The 21,378-nt window shown below is 51.5% G+C and overlaps 10 protein-coding genes across 10 annotated transcripts; 7 read left to right on the top strand and 3 right to left on the bottom strand.

Annotated features, from left to right (window-relative positions):
• Window positions 1–1,161: 1,161 nt before the first annotated feature.
• On the top strand, window positions 1,162–3,154 carry LDX57_004906 (sugar porter family MFS transporter; the record flags this gene model as incomplete). Its single annotated transcript, XM_046086584.1, has 8 exons — window positions 1,162–1,234; window positions 1,301–1,405; window positions 1,484–1,712; window positions 1,780–1,830; window positions 1,899–2,219; window positions 2,278–2,349; window positions 2,408–2,856; window positions 2,958–3,154. The coding sequence occupies 8 exons, from the start codon at window positions 1,162–1,164 to the stop codon at window positions 3,152–3,154; spliced, it is 1,497 nt and encodes a 498-aa protein (XP_045942549.1).
• A 1,051-nt stretch (window positions 3,155–4,205) lies between these two features.
• Window positions 4,206–5,810, bottom strand: LDB19_2 (alpha-arrestin; the record flags this gene model as incomplete). Its single annotated transcript, XM_046086585.1, has 1 exon — window positions 4,206–5,810. The coding sequence occupies one exon, from the start codon at window positions 5,808–5,810 to the stop codon at window positions 4,206–4,208; it is 1,605 nt and encodes a 534-aa protein (XP_045942550.1).
• Window positions 5,811–7,339: 1,529 nt separating this feature from the next.
• On the top strand, window positions 7,340–8,041 carry LDX57_004908 (uncharacterized protein; the record flags this gene model as incomplete). Its single annotated transcript, XM_046086586.1, has 1 exon — window positions 7,340–8,041. One exon carries the CDS (start codon window positions 7,340–7,342, stop codon window positions 8,039–8,041), a length of 702 nt encoding a protein of 233 aa, XP_045942551.1.
• An 844-nt stretch (window positions 8,042–8,885) lies between these two features.
• On the bottom strand, window positions 8,886–9,188 carry LDX57_004909 (uncharacterized protein; the record flags this gene model as incomplete). The annotated part of the gene is made up of 1 exon (XM_046086587.1): window positions 8,886–9,188. The coding sequence occupies one exon, from the start codon at window positions 9,186–9,188 to the stop codon at window positions 8,886–8,888; it is 303 nt and encodes a 100-aa protein (XP_045942552.1).
• A 2,367-nt stretch (window positions 9,189–11,555) lies between these two features.
• GPI12 (PIG-L family deacetylase) lies at window positions 11,556–12,656 on the top strand (the record flags this gene model as incomplete). Its single annotated transcript, XM_046086588.1, has 2 exons — window positions 11,556–11,790; window positions 11,911–12,656. The coding sequence occupies 2 exons, from the start codon at window positions 11,556–11,558 to the stop codon at window positions 12,654–12,656; spliced, it is 981 nt and encodes a 326-aa protein (XP_045942553.1).
• Window positions 12,657–12,867: 211 nt separating this feature from the next.
• LDX57_004911 (uncharacterized protein) lies at window positions 12,868–15,597 on the bottom strand (the record flags this gene model as incomplete). The annotated part of the gene is made up of 1 exon (XM_046086589.1): window positions 12,868–15,597. One exon carries the CDS (start codon window positions 15,595–15,597, stop codon window positions 13,318–13,320), a length of 2,280 nt encoding a protein of 759 aa, XP_045942554.1. The 3' UTR covers window positions 12,868–13,317.
• Window positions 15,598–15,825: 228 nt separating this feature from the next.
• Window positions 15,826–16,386, top strand: LSM3 (U4/U6-U5 snRNP complex subunit LSM3; the record flags this gene model as incomplete). Its single annotated transcript, XM_046086590.1, has 4 exons — window positions 15,826–15,951; window positions 16,035–16,127; window positions 16,235–16,271; window positions 16,352–16,386. 4 exons carry the CDS (start codon window positions 15,826–15,828, stop codon window positions 16,384–16,386), a joined length of 291 nt encoding a protein of 96 aa, XP_045942555.1.
• An 818-nt stretch (window positions 16,387–17,204) lies between these two features.
• Window positions 17,205–19,210, top strand: LDX57_004913 (putative GTP binding protein (GTPBP1); the record flags this gene model as incomplete). Its single annotated transcript, XM_046086591.1, has 3 exons — window positions 17,205–17,258; window positions 17,332–18,850; window positions 18,909–19,210. 3 exons carry the CDS (start codon window positions 17,205–17,207, stop codon window positions 19,208–19,210), a joined length of 1,875 nt encoding a protein of 624 aa, XP_045942556.1.
• Window positions 19,211–19,808: 598 nt separating this feature from the next.
• LDX57_004914 (uncharacterized protein) lies at window positions 19,809–19,991 on the top strand (the record flags this gene model as incomplete). Its single annotated transcript, XM_046086592.1, has 1 exon — window positions 19,809–19,991. The coding sequence occupies one exon, from the start codon at window positions 19,809–19,811 to the stop codon at window positions 19,989–19,991; it is 183 nt and encodes a 60-aa protein (XP_045942557.1).
• Window positions 19,992–20,281: 290 nt separating this feature from the next.
• On the top strand, window positions 20,282–21,305 carry LDX57_004915 (uncharacterized protein; the record flags this gene model as incomplete). The annotated part of the gene is made up of 2 exons (XM_046086593.1): window positions 20,282–21,014; window positions 21,118–21,305. The coding sequence occupies 2 exons, from the start codon at window positions 20,282–20,284 to the stop codon at window positions 21,303–21,305; spliced, it is 921 nt and encodes a 306-aa protein (XP_045942558.1).
• Window positions 21,306–21,378: the final 73 nt, after the last annotated feature.

Raw genomic sequence — 21,378 nt, forward strand, 5'->3', positions numbered from 1 at the left:
ATAATGTCTGGCTCTATACCATGTCGGTCAATATTTTGAATGACAGCGGCAACGAAGCAACGTTCGGGTCTTGGGTCAGATGTCCTTCAGATCAAACATCTTGTCCTGCGTGCAATTAGTGTCGTCGATATCCAATGCAGGTTTCGGTTCTCGTCAAGAGCGAAATGCTGTACCGACTGAGTCCTTTATTGGAGCGAGCCAGACACTAGATTATCGCGATTCTCAACAAAAACAGCTTGTCTGTGGTAGTTGGCTATTCTCGGTTCGATTCCATCCTATAATACAGCGACAGTCATTAGCTCTCGAACACAAAAAGAGGCATTACTCGATCAAGAACCTGGCAGTCTTGGTATTAATATCGCTCGAAGCTAATTCAAGGGTGGTTGAAAGCCGGCAAAATCGCGGAGACAGTCAGAGCCAGAGTCACGGGGGGGGTCACTGGTTCAGCCAACGTGACTTGCCATCGCCCATAACAGAAAGACGACGGTCATGCCATGCCCTCTCCAAAAGACGACGATTGCCTCCTCTCACGATTGCAAAGTCCGATCCCTTGACAAGGGGCGAGAGGGCAAGCTTTGCCCTTTAACAGCCACAATTTCTTCGACAATTCTGGCTCAGCGCTCATTGGCGGAAATTAACCAAGACTCGCCATCCAAGCGACGAGAGTCCGACGCATCAGTTGATGCCGAGAGCCTGGACTGCCCGATCCCGCACCTCGGGATGAATCGACGCGCTGAGAAGAGAAGGGAAACTCGGAAACCTGATGAATATTGCCTAAATTCGCCCGCCGATGCCCGCGAAATACATGTGAGACATGGAGAATTTCAGGCATATTTATCCGGCACCAGACGCTATGAGCGAGGCCGACTCCTTTCAGCAATTTGATGGTCCAATACCAGGAGGAGGCGAACCAGTCATTTAGCCTGTCAGGCCTGTGCCAGGATCGACTAGACCGGTGTTGTGGGGACTGGGGATATTAGGTCGTATCCGGGGCTCTCTCCATGGGGTGGGTGACCGTCTTTGCGTCTGGCCATCCCGATCCGAATTTCCCTGTCGCCGCCGGGATATTTTTCTGTTAAAAGGAGGAGTTTCCCCACTGTCGCTACGCGAAGAGATGGCGTTAGGAGAGCAATCGGCTGTGTCTGCGTCTGTCGAGCAAAGATGGGCAAACTCTACACGATCGGAGTGGCATGCTTTGCTGCCACAGGTAGTTTCTTATTCGGTTATGACTCTGGTAAGCTTTCTCTCTCTCCGACTCTGTGACTTCGAGTTCAGAAGTGTGTTTACTCATTGACTATAGGTGTCATGACCGATGTCATTGCGTCGCCCAACTTCCTCAACTTCTTCAACACGACAAAAACATCCTCAATCATCGGAGCGATCAACAGCACCTTTTCCGGTGGAGGTAAGCCTCGCTCTAGATGCCATACATGGAACGCGTTGATTGCATAAGTCCACCACTAATATGGTACGATCCGAACAGCCGCTATCGGAGCCCTGACGGCCGGTCTGACAATCGATCGTTTTGGAAGAAAAGCGACCATCCAGCTCGGCGCCTTGCTGGCCACCATAGGCGCTATCCTGCAATGCGCTGCCATGCAATTGGCCATGATCCTGGTGGGTCGCATCGTGGCCGGCTGGGCCGTTGGCACCCTCAGCATGTCTGTTCCTGTTTACCAGGCTGAGTGTGCGCATCCCAAAACGCGAGGCCTGTGAGTTTTGAGCCCCGGATGCCAGATACCTAAGCGACTATCGAGAGACTGATGACGGATAAAACAGGATTGTTGGTCTGGCACAGCAGATGATTGGCGTGGGTTTTATTGTTAGCACGTACGTTTGCCCCGACATTAACTGTTGTCTGACATATGGGGTTGCTGCTAATTCTCGGGAACCAACAGATGGATCGGCTATGGATCTCTCCACGCCCCGGATAGTAATAGCGTCCAGTGGAGATTTCCGCTGGCATTCCAAGGACTCCCTTCGATCATGCTCTTCATTGGATTGTTTTGGCTGCCAGAATCTCCGCGTCATTTGATCGAAAAGAAACGAGATGAGGAAGCCCTTCGTGTGTTGAAGAGACTTCATTACGACGGCACCAACGAAGACTGGATCCAGTCCGAGTTTACGGAAATCAAAGCTACTATCGATGCAGAGAGAGAAATCACCGCGACCGGATGGCTGGTCATGTTCCAGGTGCCGCAATGGCGGACACGACTGATGTACGCCCAGTCCTGCTTTCCCCGAATTCCTCATCTCAAATACTGACAATGTTTCTAGCCAAGGTACCTTAGTTCAAACCTTCACTCAAATGACCGGTATCAATGTCATCAACTACTACCAGAACATCATGTACGTCCCAATCCTCAAGCCATCCCAGTTCCCACCCATATCTAACCCTCAACCCAAGGTACGAGAACCTAGGAATCACCGGCAACCGCGCCACGCTCGTAACAGGAATCTACAACGTCGTCGGCCCCCTCGCCAATCTAATCTTCATCACCTTCTTCCTCGACCGCGTCGGCCGTAAAAAGCCCCTCCTCTTCGGCGCCGCCGCCATCACCGTCGCCCTCGTCTGCGAAGCAGCCCTCAACTCGCAGAACCTCGACGGCACCCGAACAGGCTACAGCATCGGCGGCGTCTTCTTCCTTTTCTGTGTCACCTGTATTTTCTCGGCCTCGTTCGGCTCGATTAGTTGGGTCTACATGTCGGAGGTCATGCCCATGCAGATTCGTGGTAAGGGGAATGCCTTTGCCACGGGTATTGGTAATTGGGTCGTTAGTACGATCTGGAGTCAGGTGTCTCCGATCGCGCTGGATCGGATGGGTTGGAAGTTTTATTTTATTTTTGCGGCTTTTAGTATGTCCCCTTTCCCCCTTTTCCCCTCTTGAGCATACCTACAGGAGAACTATACACAACCACCCCATCCAACCCCATATACTAACATTCAACTCAACCAGACGTCGTCATCACCATCCCAACCATCTTCTTCTGGTTCAAAGAAACCAAGCAAAAGTCCCTCGAGGAAATCGATCTCCTCTTCGGCGGTAGAGCCCTCGGCATGCTCAGCAACGATCTCAACGAGAAAGGACTAGAAGTCGAAGCCCATAACTCGGCCGTGGAGCAGGTGGAGCATGCCCCTGAGGATAAGAAATAGATGGTTTGATCTGATCTACTGGACTTATATTTTGAACGGGTTGATCGCTGTTCATGTTGCCTACCTGCTTTATCTACCTAGGTACCTACCTACCTACCCAGCTATTTCTCTGAAGTGGGTCGGTTAGTTGGTACGGGTCTATGCGTCTGGTCTAGGGCATGTCTGTGGTAGTTAGCTCTAACTAGCTGGTTCGTCTGGTAGATTATACAGATAGCTACGAGGTTAAGACTTGAATATGATACATATATGCCATTTCAAAACGACCAGGACTACACATACAACTATCCGTAAACTTTGTCAGTCTTCTGGGATCATGCGTTTTGGAAGATACATAGTTTCTGAAGAGACGAGTAGCTAGCTAAATGACTTGACATTAAGTCTTCGTAGCATCAACCCCAATATCCAGTGAGTCATCAGCAGACTCACAACCAGTTAGTTACCCCATACCCCGCCCACAGAACGAACAACTCGAGATCTGGTATCCATCTACCCCACGATCTACAATCAGATTACAAGAAAAATGGAGAGGTCCAGTTTAATCCGTTAATTAGATATAGATTTCATTAAAGTACTGTCCAGATGTGTCTGTAACACTGCCATCACGGGGTATGCGCAAATATAACAGACAAAAGATATAAAAATAAGCACAAAGCAGAGAACAAAACGCAGCCCCGGACAGATATGATGGGTATCATTGCAAGAGAATACACAAAAAAAAAGAAAGAAAGAAAGAAAAAGAATCAGCAACTTTTTTTAATCCCGATTTCTCCGGAGGTGGGAATACATGACTCGTGTCGTTTAGGTGGTTGAACAAAGGAAAATAAGAAAATAAAAGGCAGACGGTTCCGGTATTAGGTGGTTGTAATTGCCAGTGGTGAAAAAAAAAGCAAGCGAGCAATCTTGGTTTGGAGTTCGAGTTGTTGAAGTCGTTCCATTCATCAGTTTATTCGTAATGTCATGAGGTGAAAATGAAATGAAAATGAAAATGTTAAAGCGGAGAGAGAGTGTGTAGACGTGGGTTTGTCGTGTTCGAATCCGAATGAGTCAGTAGTTATGAGGACGCTTGGGAGCTAACAGATGGGGCTCGGGCTCGGCTTCCGAGCTCCATAGGCTCCGTGATCAGATCATCGTTGGTTAAACGGGATCGTCCCCGAAGGGAGGAATGAGTGGACTCGCTGTCCAAACGCAGAGAGTCCATACGCTCTAGATCCTCGTATTCAGGAAGCGCGAGTGGCGACCCGTTGTAGTCCTCCATCATGCTGCTACCGTCGAGCATGGTGTATCCGGGAGGACTGGCCGGCACGTCCTCGTAAACGGGAGGCATCTCTTCGTCCCAGCTGATGCCGAGTCCGCTTCGTTCGGTGACGTGCAAGTGGAATTGCATGCGGAGCACTCGTGCGGCACCCGTGGGCGTGATGAGTCTGGTGTTGCGGTTGGGGCAGAATTCCTCGGCAACGATCAACTCGATGACGAGGTTGTGCTTGGCCTCCAATCCGCCGGCCGCTTCAAGATCGCACACCGGGTTGCAAGTGGGGTTGATGTTGGCCTCGAACTGCATGCTGATTTCGCCGCCAGCGGTGTCGAAATCGGTCTTCCAGCCCTCCTTTTCTTCGTTGTGGCCGATGATGCGGGTCTCTTGGTGGAGAACTCCCTTTCCCTCACCTCCGATCTTGTGCGCATGTTTGGAGCAGGCTGTAGAAACGATCTTCTGGTGTTCCTCGATCCGCCACATCATCTTGCGCAATCGCCAGCGGGTCTGGGTCTCGTCACCCTTGTCAACAACACCGCTGAGGGTCATCTGGACGGGGAATGTGCCGATGGGGTGGACGACGGAGGGAAGAACAATTCGGCCGGTCAGGTTGGTGGGAGGGAAGATACGAATGGAGGACTTGTCGTTTCCGGGAAGGATGGCACGTTTGATGTGCAGCGGCATCTCGAAGTTGTATTCCTCACCATTAACGTTGTGAGCGTGCGCGGACAAAAAGTATTCGATTTTGCCCAAGGAGCCGTTGCAGGATGCAGGCGAGTTGCCGGGGAACAGGTAGCTGAATGGGAATTCATGATCACCGCTCTTCAAGCTCAAAGGCTCCGTCAGGAAGTTCCAGTGAGTCAACTCGTCGGTTCGAGAGGAACAGCTAGAGCACTCCCTCGACACCGGCTTTTTCGTAGTGATTTTGGTCATCAAACGCATGTCGAACTTGTCCAGGAAGATCTGCTCTGCTCGCTCCGTCACAGCGATCTTCAGGCGACCCGAAAACAGGGCGCCTGTTGAGTTGGCCGGGGTTCCGTAGCAGACCAGGGGAGGAGATTCGACGATCACGTCTAGTTTCGCCGACGTGCCGGCGACATGTTCATTGGCATGACGCTCCTTGGAGCGAGAGGCGCGTCGGTTTCCACGCTTCTTCTCCTTGCTGTGGTCACGGTGCGGATGAATGAGGTGATCCAGCTGATCCATCGCGAAGGATAGGCGGCGTTCCGGAGAGCGTGCCCTCTCGGGGTGGGCTGTCACGGTAGGTTTCTTGGCGACCATAGCCGGGTTGGGGATTTCATTGACAGAAGAGGTAGACGACGAGTTGGAGTGGGAGGAAATGGAGGAAGGGTGGTGGTGGGAGTGGTGGTGGTGGCGCACGAAGCTGGGGAGAAGTCGGCCAGGCATGGTGTCAGAAGTCAAGAATGTACAACGACGCCGTGCCTAGCAAAGAACAGGATGGTTTATGAAGATATTTCGCGGATAGATAGATCGACGTCTATCGGCAGGTTCTTGGTAGATGGTATTCCGGGGTTTAGGCTGTCAACTCGATGATGGTGCTTCAGGATTCAGTGCGGTGCTGTAGTAGTTGAGTTTCCAAGGAGACAATCCAAAACATAATCCTCTCTGGCTTAAAAGATTCGACGTGGACTGGAATCGAGTATGACCTGCACGGAACAGGTCTTGAGAGTACAGTTGGGATGAGACTATAGAAGCATGAAATGGAGGAGAGGAGCGAAGTGAAGAAGATATAGTAGGTCGATGGCGGAGTGTTTCTATAATCTACCGGACCAAAACACCAATACCAAAGAAACAAAGAAACAGAAAGAAGAAAGTGGGCGAGCAGCTGCCTTTGAATGACTCCGAACAAGCTTTTCTTTATTAGCCCAGAAAAACCAGAATATATACTCCATAAGAGTACAAGACCCTCCAGGGAAAAAAAAAAGAAAAAAGTTTTTTTTCGGAAAAAAAAAAAAAGAAAAAAAAAAGAATTAATTTTCCACAGTGCAGTTTCTAGGAGGTTCCCACCGTGTAACAACCAACAGGTACCTTAGCAATTTTCTTCCCTGGTCTGGCCACTGCCAAAGTGGAACCCGGCAGAAAAGGCGTCACGGTGGGTCTTACCGTACGTCTTTCCGTACGTGACCAAGTGACAATACAGTCACCGCCCTTGGAGGCCGGCAGACTTGGCAGGCTGGAATCTTCCCCCCGAGATTTGAGACGATTCTGACACTTCTTCTCTCATCATGAGCCAACGAGCTTGCGTGTTCGTCCGCTTTCTGGCTAAACTTAGCCATCATTACATCACCGGGTTGGCGGTTTTCTTCTCCCTGGACGTTTCATTAACTTCTCATTGAACTTAGTTAATCTTGCCATCAGAATTATGGAATGTGGTCGACGGATGAGTACAGAGTAGTACAGTAAGCATGGGATATTCTAGATTCCAGAATTCGTCACGCAGATCACGCAACGCTTCGAAACAACAATGACAACAGCCTTTCCGACAATAGTGTGATTGGATCTCCCGAGTCTTTGCTCGCTTGAGGGGAAACTTTGTCAATGATCTGAGGGTGTTCCCGACGAAAATCGACGGTCGATGAATTCGGTCCAAAATGATGCGATCGCTTTTCATCAAACATGTGAGATCGACAGACAGCTCCCTGATGATCCGATTGAGGTGGTATTTGGTCAGGTACCGCCTTCGCTGGCAAGTGGCTGATCAATCAACAAACCATTCCAATTCCTACCGCGTACACCTAGTCATCTACTGCACACCCACCTAATAACTTTGCATCATTTGACAACATTTCAGGAGGATGATCGCAATATCGTCCTAGTTTAGCAGAGTTTCCCCCAACACATGACGCGCCATTCTGCACCGGCCAAAAGCCCGTGCGCCATGACTCACGATTGGATTTCCCGGGTCCGTTCCCTAGATGCCATGCGTCCCGAGACCATCTGAGCCCTACCTGAACCTGGATGGCGCTCCTTTGGACAAATGGACACTCCCCTCGCCTGTGGATCCCCCGTATGCGCAAGTGGTGACTTGGACCTGGGGCAGTATTGTGGAGGTCGTCACAACGGCCGTCCACTGTCCATTGAGTCCCTCTTGGAGACGCGATCATTCGATCCGCTTGCCAAATTGTAAATGGGATGTTGCGATGTTCTTTGACCGACGTAACCAAGGAACCGAAAGGCTGAATCCGGTTCTAGACGGACTGGACTGTGTACAAATGTTCCTCAATTTCTACTGTGATTGGTCAGTTCCATACTTAGAAACTCAAGAGCTGCCACGACGACAAGAAGAGACCCATGGCGGTCTCAGTCGACGACTGATGGATGGTCATCGACCCCTTGCCAGCTGCGTAGCGCGCTACGGCGATGAACACCGACCAGCCCGGCACGCATTATCCGGAGCAAGCCACGAGCACGGGCAAATTCCCCGCGGGCCTTGCATTTTGCTTGGTTCTTTGCTGCTTCGAGCAGGTCAGCTGCCGTCATCAAACCATCACGTGGCGTCATTCGTTGCCCTCAAGGTCCGACGGGTCAAAGGCGGTCTGGCGCAAGTGCTGCCGTCAGTTACAAACGATACGCGGGTGTACCGTACCGCGCTAGTTGGAGATCCTCTGGATGCGTGATGCCGCCTTTCCTCTTCGGCTCTAAGGAGGGGCAGACCGCTTTTGGGAGGCGACGCTAGACCCGTCCGAACCGGAGGCCACCCGTTCGCTTTGGGAAACGGCCCTGGAAAAATTCGAATCCTTTTACAGAATTTTTATCACCGGTACACTTGTATGGTTGCAATTCTCCCTGGGTTCCACCCAATAGAGGGTCAACGGGAAAGTGAAGACAAAAAGGAGGGAAAGAAAAAAGACACTGGAACGACCGCATACGAATGAGAACCAAAAAGGCCCCATGAGTCCAATTCTCAATCCTCCAATATGGATCGACTATGCTATTGTGGTAAATTCATACGGAGGGACCTACGAAGTACAGCAGGATTATGTGTTCCTGTCGCGGTTTCTCTCCTCAGATTTACTACTTTCGGACAAGGCCAAGCTGCACCCTAGAAGGAAGATTTCTGGGCAATCTATATTTTTGCTGCTCATCCCCGCACTCCAGGGAATCGAGCATCTGCGGGGCATTGCATCATACGACCGTCTCGGATATGATGCCGTTGGCTGCGACATCCGGGGATGCCAGAGCAATTGAAGCCGGTGCGGACGTTGAGTGTTGAAGGAATAGATCGAGATATCAGTTGATCCCGATGGATAGAAGTTGAGGACGACAACAACAAACAGACCGAAACCCACCCGACCCTGTTCTAGACACATTCGCTGTCATGGCGAGTGACCTGTGCGCCCTGCGCTTTACAGGGAAATCTTCTCCCGGGACGAATCGCTGTTCTCCCGCACCCTCCCCATTACCTAACAGAATCGTCGCCCACGTCGCCCATTGGAAGCCGCCCTGCCCTGGCGACGATGCTTAGGCCTGACGCTGAGGTCCCTCAAGGAAACGTTGTCCGTCCCGACTCTTGTAGCGTTTCGGCATGAGAATGCGTCGACTGTCTCCCCGGTTGGCCGACTCGATCATGCCAGAATCATCGGGTGCGATGCGGTCTGGTCGTTCAGGGTTCCGACTGAGGTGATCGCCCTGTATCACCACCACCTGCATAGGCGCACGGTTTCTTCCGCCGAATTTTCCCATTGGATGGGGATTTCCTGCCCAGTTTATGATCCTCAATCCGGCTGATCCAGTCAGGTACCGTCGACCTGCCACACCGATCATTCTTGGTTGCTTCAACTGTCTACTAACAATGGCACACGGTACCTTGTGAGGGCGAGTATCAACATGCCAACTTCCTCTTTGGGCATGGCTCCCTCGTGGGTTCTACGCAGTACACCGTAGGCCCGTCTTGAGTCGTGAGTCGTGACCGGCCCGGTCTGGGGCTTCAATGTGGCTCAGTGTACGGAGCAGCTTAGCAAGCCAACAAGGTAGGTAGATGATCGAGGATCACGTCAACTGCTTTCGGTATCAAAATGGCCGATTCATTGAGGCATTTAGAATTATCACGTTCACCGAGCGCGATCCTCTCCACCTGCAGGGATCACTAGGTACTTACTGCCAATAAGGTACTCACCTGCCTAATTCAGCCCCTGTAGAACTCCGTGCGACTGCGACAGCTCTCTTCCTACCCTACAGGCGACAGTGCAGAGCACAGAGGTACAGCATGAACCACATCGAGTCCTGGATATGCACGTATGGAGCATGGACCTCTCGGTCCCCATCGCATGCAGATTTACACGACAGCTTGCTGGCGAATGCATCCACAGAAGAATTCTCCGATTGCGCGACTTGTGGGTTAGCGATTAACTCAATTCAAGTTCCAATTCAATTCCATCGGTCCTTTCCGCGGGAAAGTAGGATAAAAATACAGAAACCAAATACTAACAAAATCCAGAAATCAAACCCCACCAAAAAAAAAAAGAAAAAAATGTGCTAGACAACAAATTTCCAGTGTTAGTCACTCAGTCGGTGGCACGCCATCGTCCCGACGGAGGATTCCCGGATTTTCCAGGCGACGGTTCGGCCTAGCGCGACTCCATCGCCATGACTGACTCCTTTTGCGCCCTCCCTCTTACCCTGGAACTAGCGAGTAGCGCCTCAAACAAAAAATTTTTCTTGATCATTTGGGATTGGAAAAATGTCCACTCCGACGGTACCCTCCTAGTCTGGTTGGTTTGTTAATATAGAGGTCGGCGAGTTCCGAAGCTCTACTACTACAGAATACATCCATTCGGAGTAATATGTAGAAACCCCCTAGAATAATAATACAAATAGTCAATACCACCTTCCCTGCCCTCATTCAGGTATCGGATGGACTACCGCCCCTAGCTAAAGTCATCATTCTTGTATTTTATGTGTCCATTTTCGTCATATTTGTTTCGGGGCCATTGGTTAGCCTTACATAATAGGGCTACCTTGGGCTATCTTGGCAATATGGAACTTGGTAAATGAGCGATTATTTCGACTGATGGGGTAGAGATTCTCTTGGCATTGTGTTCTGAGAAGGAGCAGGAAATAGGGCGGGAAAGATCATTTCCATTTTCCCACGGGGCTTGGAAAATTCGGTCCATGGATTCATGATGGATGGATGGAATTTCAGTTTCACTTTTAGATTGGTGGTTCAGTTTAATTTCGGAGCCCTAAATCATAGGAAACATCCTGTACCTACGGTTTATATATGTGTCAATGGTCCGGAGTAGAAGTTCGGAATATAATTCCTGCTAATATGGAGGGCTTCGTATGCTGGTTTATATGTTGCTCTGTGAGCCCTATGCCTTCGGTATACATCAGTTAGTATGACCGGTTAATGTGGTTCGGTCTGCATTATGTAGAATTTAAAAGGTCATTGAAAATGACATTCAATATAGTCAATTGAGTTCCAGCCATGCTCCAAACTTCATTTTCACGGCGTCTCTCGAAATAGAACTAACGCCTGTCTCAACATCCTGTGGCATGATATGCTCTGTCAACTGTGCCCCGCGTCTTCTACGGAGTATATAACCCCACCGGAGTCGCCTTCCTAAACAAAATGACCAGCTATTAGAGCAGTAACACGGCACGCAAAGCCGAAGACAAACGTCTGTCGATTACAGAGAGCTGTATTCTCGACCACCTCCCCCTCTCCATTCTCCTTTCCACTGACCAAATGGGGCGTTAATGAAAATGACCAATTTTGCCGAGGCTGACGAGGATGCCGACGCTTATCGGATCACGTGGTGATAAGGCCGCAGCCCCGGATCGTCAATTGGAGCTTCACTTTCCGTCCTGCCACCGTGTCTTGCGGTGTTTGCAGACGAGACGTTCAGGATTAGCTGGAGGCAGCTAAAACCAAGAACGCAATTGACCGTCTGGAACCCAAGCGATCCAAGTGGTGGTCTCGTGGAAGAGCTGGATGCGCTCCACCTGATCTGATACCTACTTACTCCGAATCGACCTTGAGTTGATGCTCCGGTCCACCGAGTACTTCGATCCATCTAATACGTCCCTTCCTAATAAGGACCTCTCAATCCAAGACATCCGAGACGAGGATCGAGACAAAGTTCATTACTGCATATTTCAATAATTCGGTTTATTGATTGATTGATCACTATGTCATCATCATTAATCTCCTTAGGAGTTGCCATCGCCGGTGTCTTCCTCTTCTGGACCATGTCCTCTACCTCGTCGTCCCCGTTCGCGCGCAATTTCCCCCGTCTCTATAACCAAAGGATATGTTTGCTTATTGCGCACCCGGACGACGAGGCCATGTTCTTCGCGCCTACCGTGCTGGCCCTCACCAAGCCTGAGCTTGGTAATCATCTCAAGATCTTGTGTCTTAGCACTGGTACGTATGCATCTAACCCACATCTTACTCGATGCGTGTGCTCGCCACAGAAAGAAACAGAACTCGAAAGAAGTGGTCCAGTGACCATAAAAAAAACCACTAATAACATGGCATAAACAGGAGACGCCGACGGACTCGGCCACATCCGCAAAAAGGAGCTCCAGCAAAGCGCCCTGCAGCTCGGCCTCCGCAACGAATCAGACGTCTACGTCGTCGACGACCCTGCCCGTTTCCCCGATAGCATGTCCACCATCTGGTCGGAGTCCGATGTATCGGATCTCCTGGCCTCTGCCTTTGCCCCGGATCTGCTGACCGGCTCCGTGCCGTCTTCCGCCGGCAACACCACCGCCGCCACACGTAAGAGAGATGCTAAATCTAAACACGCCAAGACCGACTCCTCTCCCTCCGCCACCATCGACGTGATCCTCACCTTTGATCAGCGCGGTATCAGTAACCATCCGAACCATCGCTCGCTGTACCACGGAGCGCTGTATTTCCTGCGCGCCCTCATGAAGGATAAACCCGGTTACTCGTGTCCTGTGTCGCTGTATACGCTGCACACGACGAGTCTGCTGCGGAAGTATATCGGTGTGTTGGACGCGCCGATCACGATGGCGCGGGGGGCGGTTTCGGCGCTGGTCTCGAGTTTGTCTAGATCCGGCTCTAAATCGGGATCGGGATCTGCGTCGAGGGAGGGCGGGGACAAGCCGTCGCGGTTGCTGTTTGTGAGCTCGGTGGGTGAGTGGATGACGGCGCAGTCGGCGATGGTGAAGGCTCATAAGAGTCAGATGGTGTGGTTTCGGTGGGGGTGGATTACCTTTGGGAGGTATATGGCTGTTAATGATTTACAGAAGGAGAAGATTTGATTGTGGTTCTGTGGTTGGGATGGGCGGACGAGGGGAAAGGGTTGAACCTATGTATTCCCTCCCTGTATGTATGTATAATAGTGATCCATGAATCGTCGTGATTCTTGTGTATGCTTTTATGAATGGGAATTGTAAGTTGCGAGGTTGCTCTGGCGCAATCAACCTCGATAAATGGTTGGGATGTCTGAACCGACACTTTCGATCGAAATCGAGTTAACATAGAAATAAAGAAGCATTCAATGGTGTTGGGTGCCTAGAAGGGCTACAGAGGGATGCGAATTGACCGGTAGCGTACACTTACAAACACCTAAAAGCCTACACTATGTTGAGTAAGGTAGCTAATATAAATTGTTTATTCAGATCATTCATTTGAGATTACGTTGTCTCATTTCAGCATGTAACTTGGAATAAACGAATCCATTGGAAAACAAACTGGCAATCCACTCCCAGGTGACCACCACGAACAAGGGTATCTGATAAGATCATCCCAGGCATCTGAAAGATGACACTTCAGAAGACAAACAATTCGCTGAAAATAAGGAACACTCAAACTCATGAAACAAATACTAAAAAAATCAAGCGCAGGAAAAAACACAAAGCCAGAGTGAACGTAGTCGACCTGACATGTCAAAGCAAACACAGCAACCAGGTCTCTCTCTTCTCAACCATTAGCGTAACCGAAGCCCTCGATGGCGGTATCTGCAGGATCCTCGTATTCCTCATCTTCGGCTTCTCCTTCCTCTTTCCAATATCTAACCTTTTTGAAATCATGAGCACGGTAGAAATTTTTGAGATCCTCATAATTCGCGCAGTCTGCTATGGTCTCGTAAGTGAAAGGATCGTGGGGTGGCGGGTGCGAGACAGTGCTCCGTTCGATAACGCCGGAGAAGAGACGGTCTAGGGGTTGGATATGGAGGCTGGCCTTGGATTTGTAATATGGTCGCCTTTTCAACAGGTTGGCCCAGAAGGCGTCGTCGTCGATTTCATCGGGGTGAACCTCTCGTTTGAGCCCATTTGTCGGGGTCGGGCGGCGAATGGGAATTTTGTGAAACCCGGTATACCGTCGAAATCGCCAGTTACTGAATCCTTTTCTGTGTATCATGCCGCCGGAAGTATGGTAGTGGATTTGATCGGGGAGGAAATCCTGCCACTCCTCGAGGGCCTGCGGGAGGTAGCGTCGCTCCCAGGCGTATTCGGACTCCCCCGGGATTTCCCAATGGTTCTGGATGATGAGGAGTCGGGCGAGCCGCACGACAATGGTGTAGGCCTCGGCAGCGCGTAGCCGCAATAGGTCATACTCGTACACAGCGTTAGCGAAGGGCCGTGATTTGAATCGCGAAAGATCCGCTGGCCCACGACGTTTCTTGGGCCCTTGCGAGATCTTGCTGTTGGTCAGATAGCCCATGACTTTCGTGCGCGCTACTTTCTGCTTGCGTCTTGTTTCTGCTAAGATGTTGTACGCCCCCTCCATGTGTTCCTTGTATAGGGGCCAGTTGTATTGATCCCATGCCGTCTTAGCCATCATCTGATGAACGTGGGCGGTGGGCTGAACGTTAAATGGTTTCGACGTCATGGTCTTATACATATCGAATAGAAAATTTGGATCCACCTGGCCCCGATCTTTCCCTGGAAGGTCGATTCCGAAACGACGTCGCGAGAGCACAAACGTCCGCTCCATCAGTTCTAGCCAGACCTCCTCCGGAATTGCAATGCCGTATGATTCGGAGAGGTGTTCGATGGTCCGCAGCGCCGCAAGCATGTTACTTGACGTGCCAAAGGCATGCGCCACGGCATGTAGTAGATTCTTCGTTGGATAACAAGGGGATGAGCGCGGAAAGGGAGTGACGGGTTCTTGCGTGGGGTGGTTTTCTGGGTCCAGCAACGCATCCACGTCAACATTCCAGATGGCCTTGAGAAGCCTTTCGATTCCGCTGATGGCCCCCACGCGGGAAGACGATACCATCACCTGGATGAAGGTGTTCTCGTCACCCTGAAACCCATTGCCGATCATTTCGTTCAGTGTCTCGACGACATCTTTCCGCACACTTCGAGCTTTGGTACCGAAGCCCGTCCACCCAGGGTTAGGAGAGTCATACCCTCGTTTGCGGTAAATGTGCTTGGTGATTCGCAGCCGATAACCCCCCCGGCCAGTGTAGGTCGAGTCCCAGACTTTAGATGCCATGAGATGGTTGTAGCAGGCAGCGTCGGGCTGAACCTCGTCCTCTTTCATGTTCTCCCAGACCTGGTCGGCCATGTGAGCATCTCCCATGGAACTCGCACAGCTGAGAAGATGAGTGTACTCAGCTAGCCCAAGTTGGTGGCCCGTCCGTTCTCGGGTCTGAGCAATAGCCATGACGTTGTTGGCGAACTCCTCGAAAATCACCTCGAGCCTCTTGTACCCTTGGACATGAACGGTGGTCGGATGCAGCGCTCGGTGGATGGTACGGAATGGCTCGATAAAGTAGGCGGGCGAGAGCAAGCGGAAAACCTCGGCAAAGATGCTCGGCGTCATGGTTGCAATGATTGTTTCGAAGCGCGGATCGAGCAGGACACTCATCACTTGATCTGGTTGCCCATCTCGGATGATGGCCCAGAATTGCTTGATTTCATTCCATTCAGGCGCCTGTGCATACTGCTCCTCTTGGGTGGTGGGGGTCTGCTCGTCAGTTGGGATGCCGGTCGCTTGATCTTCCCGTACAACATCTGTAGAAAGCGAATCTAAGAAGGCGGGGAAATTGGCCACGTTCCGATGGGAAGTATGTTCGTGAAGTTGGTTAGGAATGGAGGAGTGCGCAGCAGTAGAAGATGAAGAGTAGCTCAGCTGCCTCCACCGGGTGGAATCTCGGGCGGATGTTATCAGTCGAGTGGAGCCTGGATAGAGAGCGAATCCACACTGGACCTGAGAGCCAAATCTCTGGCTCGCTCGTGCAAACCTCCGCATCACCGCGACTCGACTCGTGCCGTTGACAGACAGCAAATTGTTGACAGTAAGGAACTGCACCAGTTCTGCACTCGAAACACGACGAGGAGAAGCGTCACCTGTTATAATTGGGCTTGCGGGGGCTTGGCGATCAGATCCCTGTCCTTCTCCTCATTTCGCCTGCAGTAATCCCTCCTCGGTCGGCTCGCTTTGTTCTCTCTTTCCCTCATTCCCTTGGGTTCTCCCGTCATGGCCGACACCGAAGATACCGGCGCTGCCCCCGTCTCTGAACCTTTGGATTTGGTGCGCCTGTCGCTCGATGAGATTGTCTTTGTGAAGCTACGTGGGGATCGCGAACTGAAGGGTCGTCTGCATGTGCGTTCTTGCTCCCGGACAAAGCTGGCCCCCGACTTTTACGCGCTTGCAGATCTTGCTGACTTTGATGTTTTCTGTCATAGGCCTACGACAGCCACTGCAATGTGGTCCTGGGGGATGTCGAGGAAACTGTCTACGTGGTAGAGGAGGATGAGAACGGAGAGGAGACCATCCGCGTATGTGATTGACAATTTCCCTTTCGCTGTTACTCCCTCTCTCTGTCCACTCCTGACGGGCAGCTGGGAAATCATCTGGCAATGAGCTAACGGATTTCTCCTTCTAGACTACCAAGAAACAAGAAGAAATGCTGTTCGTTCGAGGTACGCTAAATGAGACGCAGCAGACATCCGCAGTGTGAATTTGAAAACCTGTCCAGCTAACAGTCTGTTCCCTCGCGTAGGAGACTCCGTTGTCCTGATTTCGCCGCAAGCATGAGCACGACGTTAAAAAGCATGGAAGTCTACGAAAGTCGAGCCGATCGGATAATAGAGCGAGCATAATGGAATAATTCATGGGAGGAACGCTAGGACAAGGACGGGAGACTATTGACTCCTACACACGGTGGATCATGAATATGAGACCATGAAATTAGGCGATGACTACACAATATCGGAAGAAGGTTTTAGTTGCGTCTTGAACCGTCTCCGGAGCTTAGTTCCCTGGGTAGATTTATGAGAAAGACATTCTGGGCTGGGATGGCATGACATGAGAAATCTTGCCTGGCCGATTTGTGTCACCAGAGATGAACCCACCGCGACAGCAGTCGTCAGCGTCCTGTTCTGTAGCTTTCCATCAGTCTAGCAGAGGAGACTTTATATTAATTGATCAGAGATCAATATGACACAGCCCCATGATTCACAGTGCTCTGGCAGTCATCAGTTGGCTATGACTCAACCACTGGGGCGGTTATCGATAAAGAGCAGCTTTCCCCGATCAGCCCCGTCCGTTTGCCTGTCCGCTTCTCTCGCTCTCCATCACCTCTGCTATCCTGTTCTATCTTTTTCCATTCCACTTGCCTTTGCAATCCTAAATAATCTGTACGGGCTCCTTCCGTCTCCGCGACTTCCTCTCAACATTCAGAGTGAAATTATGATCACTCGAATACGAATCTAAATGCGCCAGCGGCGGCTCTTGCTCAACCCCCCGACCGTACAGTACAACCTCAACCACATCCTATATTTTTAGTTCTCTCTCTCTCTCTCTGTCGACGTTATTATACTTTTCTCTCTTTCTGGATATCATTACCTATCATTATGCCTCCCGGTGGACCAAAACTTACGCTGGAGGAGCGGCGAAGAGGCGAGATTGTAATCCACCTCTCTATACCCCGTCCTCCCCCCGTCACCACCTTCATTGCTAACTCCTCGTCAAAACGTACAGGCGCTCAGTGAGTTTGCAGAATATGCCGACAAACAGCAATCGAACCGCTCTGCCCCCATAGCGCCTAGCGACAGCGGCTACTCCACAGCTAGCGTTTCCCGAGCCCACGAAGAACACGCTGAATTGGAAATCCTCGATCAGCTAGGGTTGTCCGATGAGCCGAAATCGATCAAGCTAAAAGACCTTCTGCTGGGTACAGGTGACCAGCCAGAGGACGGTCTGCAGACCCTAGCCAGCCTGGTGCAAACTCGCATTGACGAGGGCCATGGCGAGACGATATTTGACTTGGGTCTCGAGGATGGTGGAGAATCGATGGCGTTCGACCTGGAGCAATGGAACACGGCTTTGCGACGTCTACAGGAGGCAACCAATACCCTTCCGGCGCATTGTCGCATCCTCATGACCTACAATGTCGGAGGCCCCGGCGAGTCTCAGGTGCATAACGAGCGCATCAAAGGGGCTTGGGGCAAGATCCTCATCCGACAGCCTGCGGATAGCGTCGAAGAGATGACCGAAATTCGCGTCGCAGTTGTGGGAAATGTGGATGCTGGCAAAAGTACCATGCTAGGAGTCCTCGTAAAGGGGAATCTAGACGATGGTCGCGGCAAGGCCCGGGTCAATTTATTCCGCCACAAGCACGAAATTGAGAGTGGTCGGACTAGCTCAGTCGGATTGGAGATTATGGGCTTCGACAGCCGAGGTGACATTGTCGGTAGCTCGCAGGGTCGCAAATTATCCTGGGAAGACATCGGCAAACGGTCCGCAAAGGTCATCTCCTTCACCGACCTGGCTGGCCATGAGCGGTATCTACGGACCACGGTGTTTGGTATGCTGAGCAGCAGCCCCAATTACTGTCTTCTGATGGTTGCTGCCAATAACGGTCTGATCGGAATGAGCAAAGAGCACCTGGGTATCGCATTGGCGCTGAATGTCCCGGTCATGGTGATTGTCACCAAGATTGATATCTGCCCCCCGCAGATCCTCCAGGAGACTCTTTCTCAACTCAATAAGATCCTCAAGTCCCCTGGAGCGCGCAAGATACCCGTGTTCGTCAAAGACATGGAGGAAACTATCAACACGGCGACGCAGTTTGTCAGCCAGCGAATCTGCCCCATCTTTCAGGTCTCCAACGTTACCGGAGAGAATCTGGAACTAGTACGAACGTTCCTCAATATCTTGCCGCATCGTGGCCAGTACAATCCAGATGCTCCTTTCGAATTTCTTATCAACGATACATTCTCCGTGCCGCACGTGGGAACGGTCGTGTCGGGCGTGGCCAAGTCCGGCGTGATCCATGCCGGCGATCCAGTGCTCGTGGGACCTGACTCGCTCGGCCAATTTACAACAACCACGATCAAGTCCATTGAACGCAAGCGGATTCAGGTGAATGCCTGTTTTGCCGGCCAATCCGGTTCTTTCGCCTTGAAGCGTGTACGTAGGAAGGAAGTCCGCAAGGGCATGGTTGTTCTCAAGAAATTGGATCAACCACCCAAGGTATACCGCGAATTTGTGGCGGAAGGTACGACTCATTACACCATCTCCAAACCCAAACATGCATGCTTACTCTGTCATTATAGTTCTAATTCTGTCCCATGCGACCACTATCAAGCCCCGATATCAAGCCATGCTGCATGTTGGAGCGGTGAGCCAGACCTGCTCCGTCATTGATATTGACCGCCCCTTCATTCGAACGGGCGATCGTGCTTTGGTGGCCTTCCGATTTGTTCAACGTCCTGAATTTTTGGCTCCTGGGGATCGAGTGCTCTTCCGCGAGGGTAAAACCAAGGGACTAGGGATCGTCAAGAGCGTCGGCTACGACCCGGAGAAGCCTCTAAACCCGGAAGGGAAAAAGGAGCCCGAGAAGGAGAAGGGCAATTGAACGAATATGTCATCGACCATGGATAAGTCGATTGGGGAATTTCCTTTTTTTTGGGTTCATAGGTTGTATGCTACGTGTTTCTTTGCTTTTGCTGGCGAACTCCTTACGAGAGCTCTCTCTCATTGAATGCATCTGCCACCGGCGTTTGCTACAACTGGTTGAAATCTGCTTGGTTCAGACATCCCCCGTCTGCTGTGTAGGAGGTTATATGGATCATCATTGGCGGGTTGGGCCTCTGCGCCGTCCTTGTCGAAGCCCAGCACGTGACGTGACGTCAACGCGACGACGATGACATCAAAGCCACCTGATCGGCGTCTCAATGGCGAATTCTCTCACTTGTTCCATGGAGTCAGAAACCCAATCTCCCGCATGCTGAACTCGTTCTTAAATACCCCGTGCGAATTTCGTCTCTTCAGCTGTTTCATTTTCTTCTCGGCAATTAGCAATTGATTCGAATTACGCATCGTACTCTTCCATCTACTCTACTCGTTGTATACCTCAGTCCTAGATCTACTTACTGCCTATCGACTCCTCAGGTTACTTCATCCCACATTAACAGTCCCCCACCCTCTATTTCATTCGAATCATTGCTCCCACCATGGAGACCCTCGACAAAGCGTGGCATACCGCAGCAGACACTCTGAAGAGCGAGATCAACTCGTACCAGTCCCCGAAGCAATGGACGGAGTACGGCAAAGAGGAACCTCTCTCCGGAATCCAGGGCAAAGGCACCCCGACGGATCCGTACGACGCCGGAAACCGCGATGGTGAGTGCAATTGAGTTCGGCTCTGGTCCTCCGTGTATGACGGAGTCCCTGTGTCGTTCCCACCACACTCACCCAACCACTCAACCCCCTCTTCCGTCCGGCCTGCACAGGTAAGCTAACTTATCGATTCAATTCGTCCGCAGAGCAACCTGGCGCTCCAAGTGGCCAACAAAACACCGCCGTGGTTCCCGAAGCCCTGGTTTCGACCGCCGACGATGCAGTCCCGGGTTTGAAGCCCGTTACGAATGGAAGTCTGGATTCCCGTACGGATTCTGTCCCGTCGGGGAATAAGTTCGTGGGTGTCATGGATACCCCTGAGCAGCGGACCCAGCCTCCTCCGCCTAGCTTGACCTCTCCGACCACTGGTCGTGCCTCTAGTGTTGCGGCCGGTCTGGACGGTCGAGACTCCATGGCCGCGTCGGCGGCGGCGGCGACGGCGGCGGCCGGTGGCTCAGGTACTAATGGAGTCAAGGAGAATGGCGTGAAAGAGGAGGAGAAACCATCCTCGGCCGCTGCTGCGCAGGTGCCCCGGATGCCGCAGGATCCGCAGAAGTCTCAGAACCCAATCACCAGTACTAAGACATTCAGTCAGACCCCTACCACGATGGAAAAGACCGAGGATGCCCAGAAAGCTCCCAGCAAGGTCACGAACATCAACGACCAATCTGCCACCGTGCCGCCTACTACATTCGGCTCTCAGACCTCTAACAAGGAAGACGATACCCGCCGTCTGAGTCTGCAGAAGGATAAGTACACCGGCGCGGAGATGAGCAAACGACAGTCCTTGCTTGAGTCGAGACCTCCGGGTACCCTGGCTGGCGGCAACCAAGGCGGTTCTGTCGACGAGGGAAAAGACTACATCAACAACAACGCTGCCGGTCTGTCTATCTCCGGTACACCTGGAATCCCGAGTCGACCTGCTGCCACGTCCAAGGCCAGCGAGGAAGCGCTGAAGGGCCCTCAGTGCTCGGCGAAGCCCCCGTATGATTTCGAAAAGCAGTTGGATGACCCGGCTGGTAGACGGAAGTCGAAGTCAAGTACGCCTCCTCCACCTTCCATTCACATTCCCCCTAAGCCTTATATTATACCATTCCCAAAGTATGGACAAAAACGTACTAACCTCTGTATTTGTCTGATTAGGCCACAAGAAATCCGACTCCACAGGCGACGCCAATGCCGCTAAACCCGCCGAAAAGACTCCCTCATCCGAGGCATCCACGAAGAGTGGTTCGAAGAACGGATCCAAGAACGGTCTTCACAATACCATGTCTCACATGAAAGAGAAGATTGAAAAGGTGGTCCATCGGGGTCATCAATCCGATAAATAAACCTGTCTCTGTCTCTGCTTTTGGAATCTTGCCTACCATTGAATGTCCTTCCTTTACTTAAGGGCATGATTGA

Source organism: Aspergillus melleus (assembly GCF_016097325.1).
Source record: "Aspergillus melleus strain CBS 546.65 chromosome Unknown contig2, whole genome shotgun sequence".
Lineage (NCBI taxonomy): Eukaryota > Fungi > Ascomycota > Eurotiomycetes > Eurotiales > Aspergillaceae > Aspergillus > Aspergillus melleus.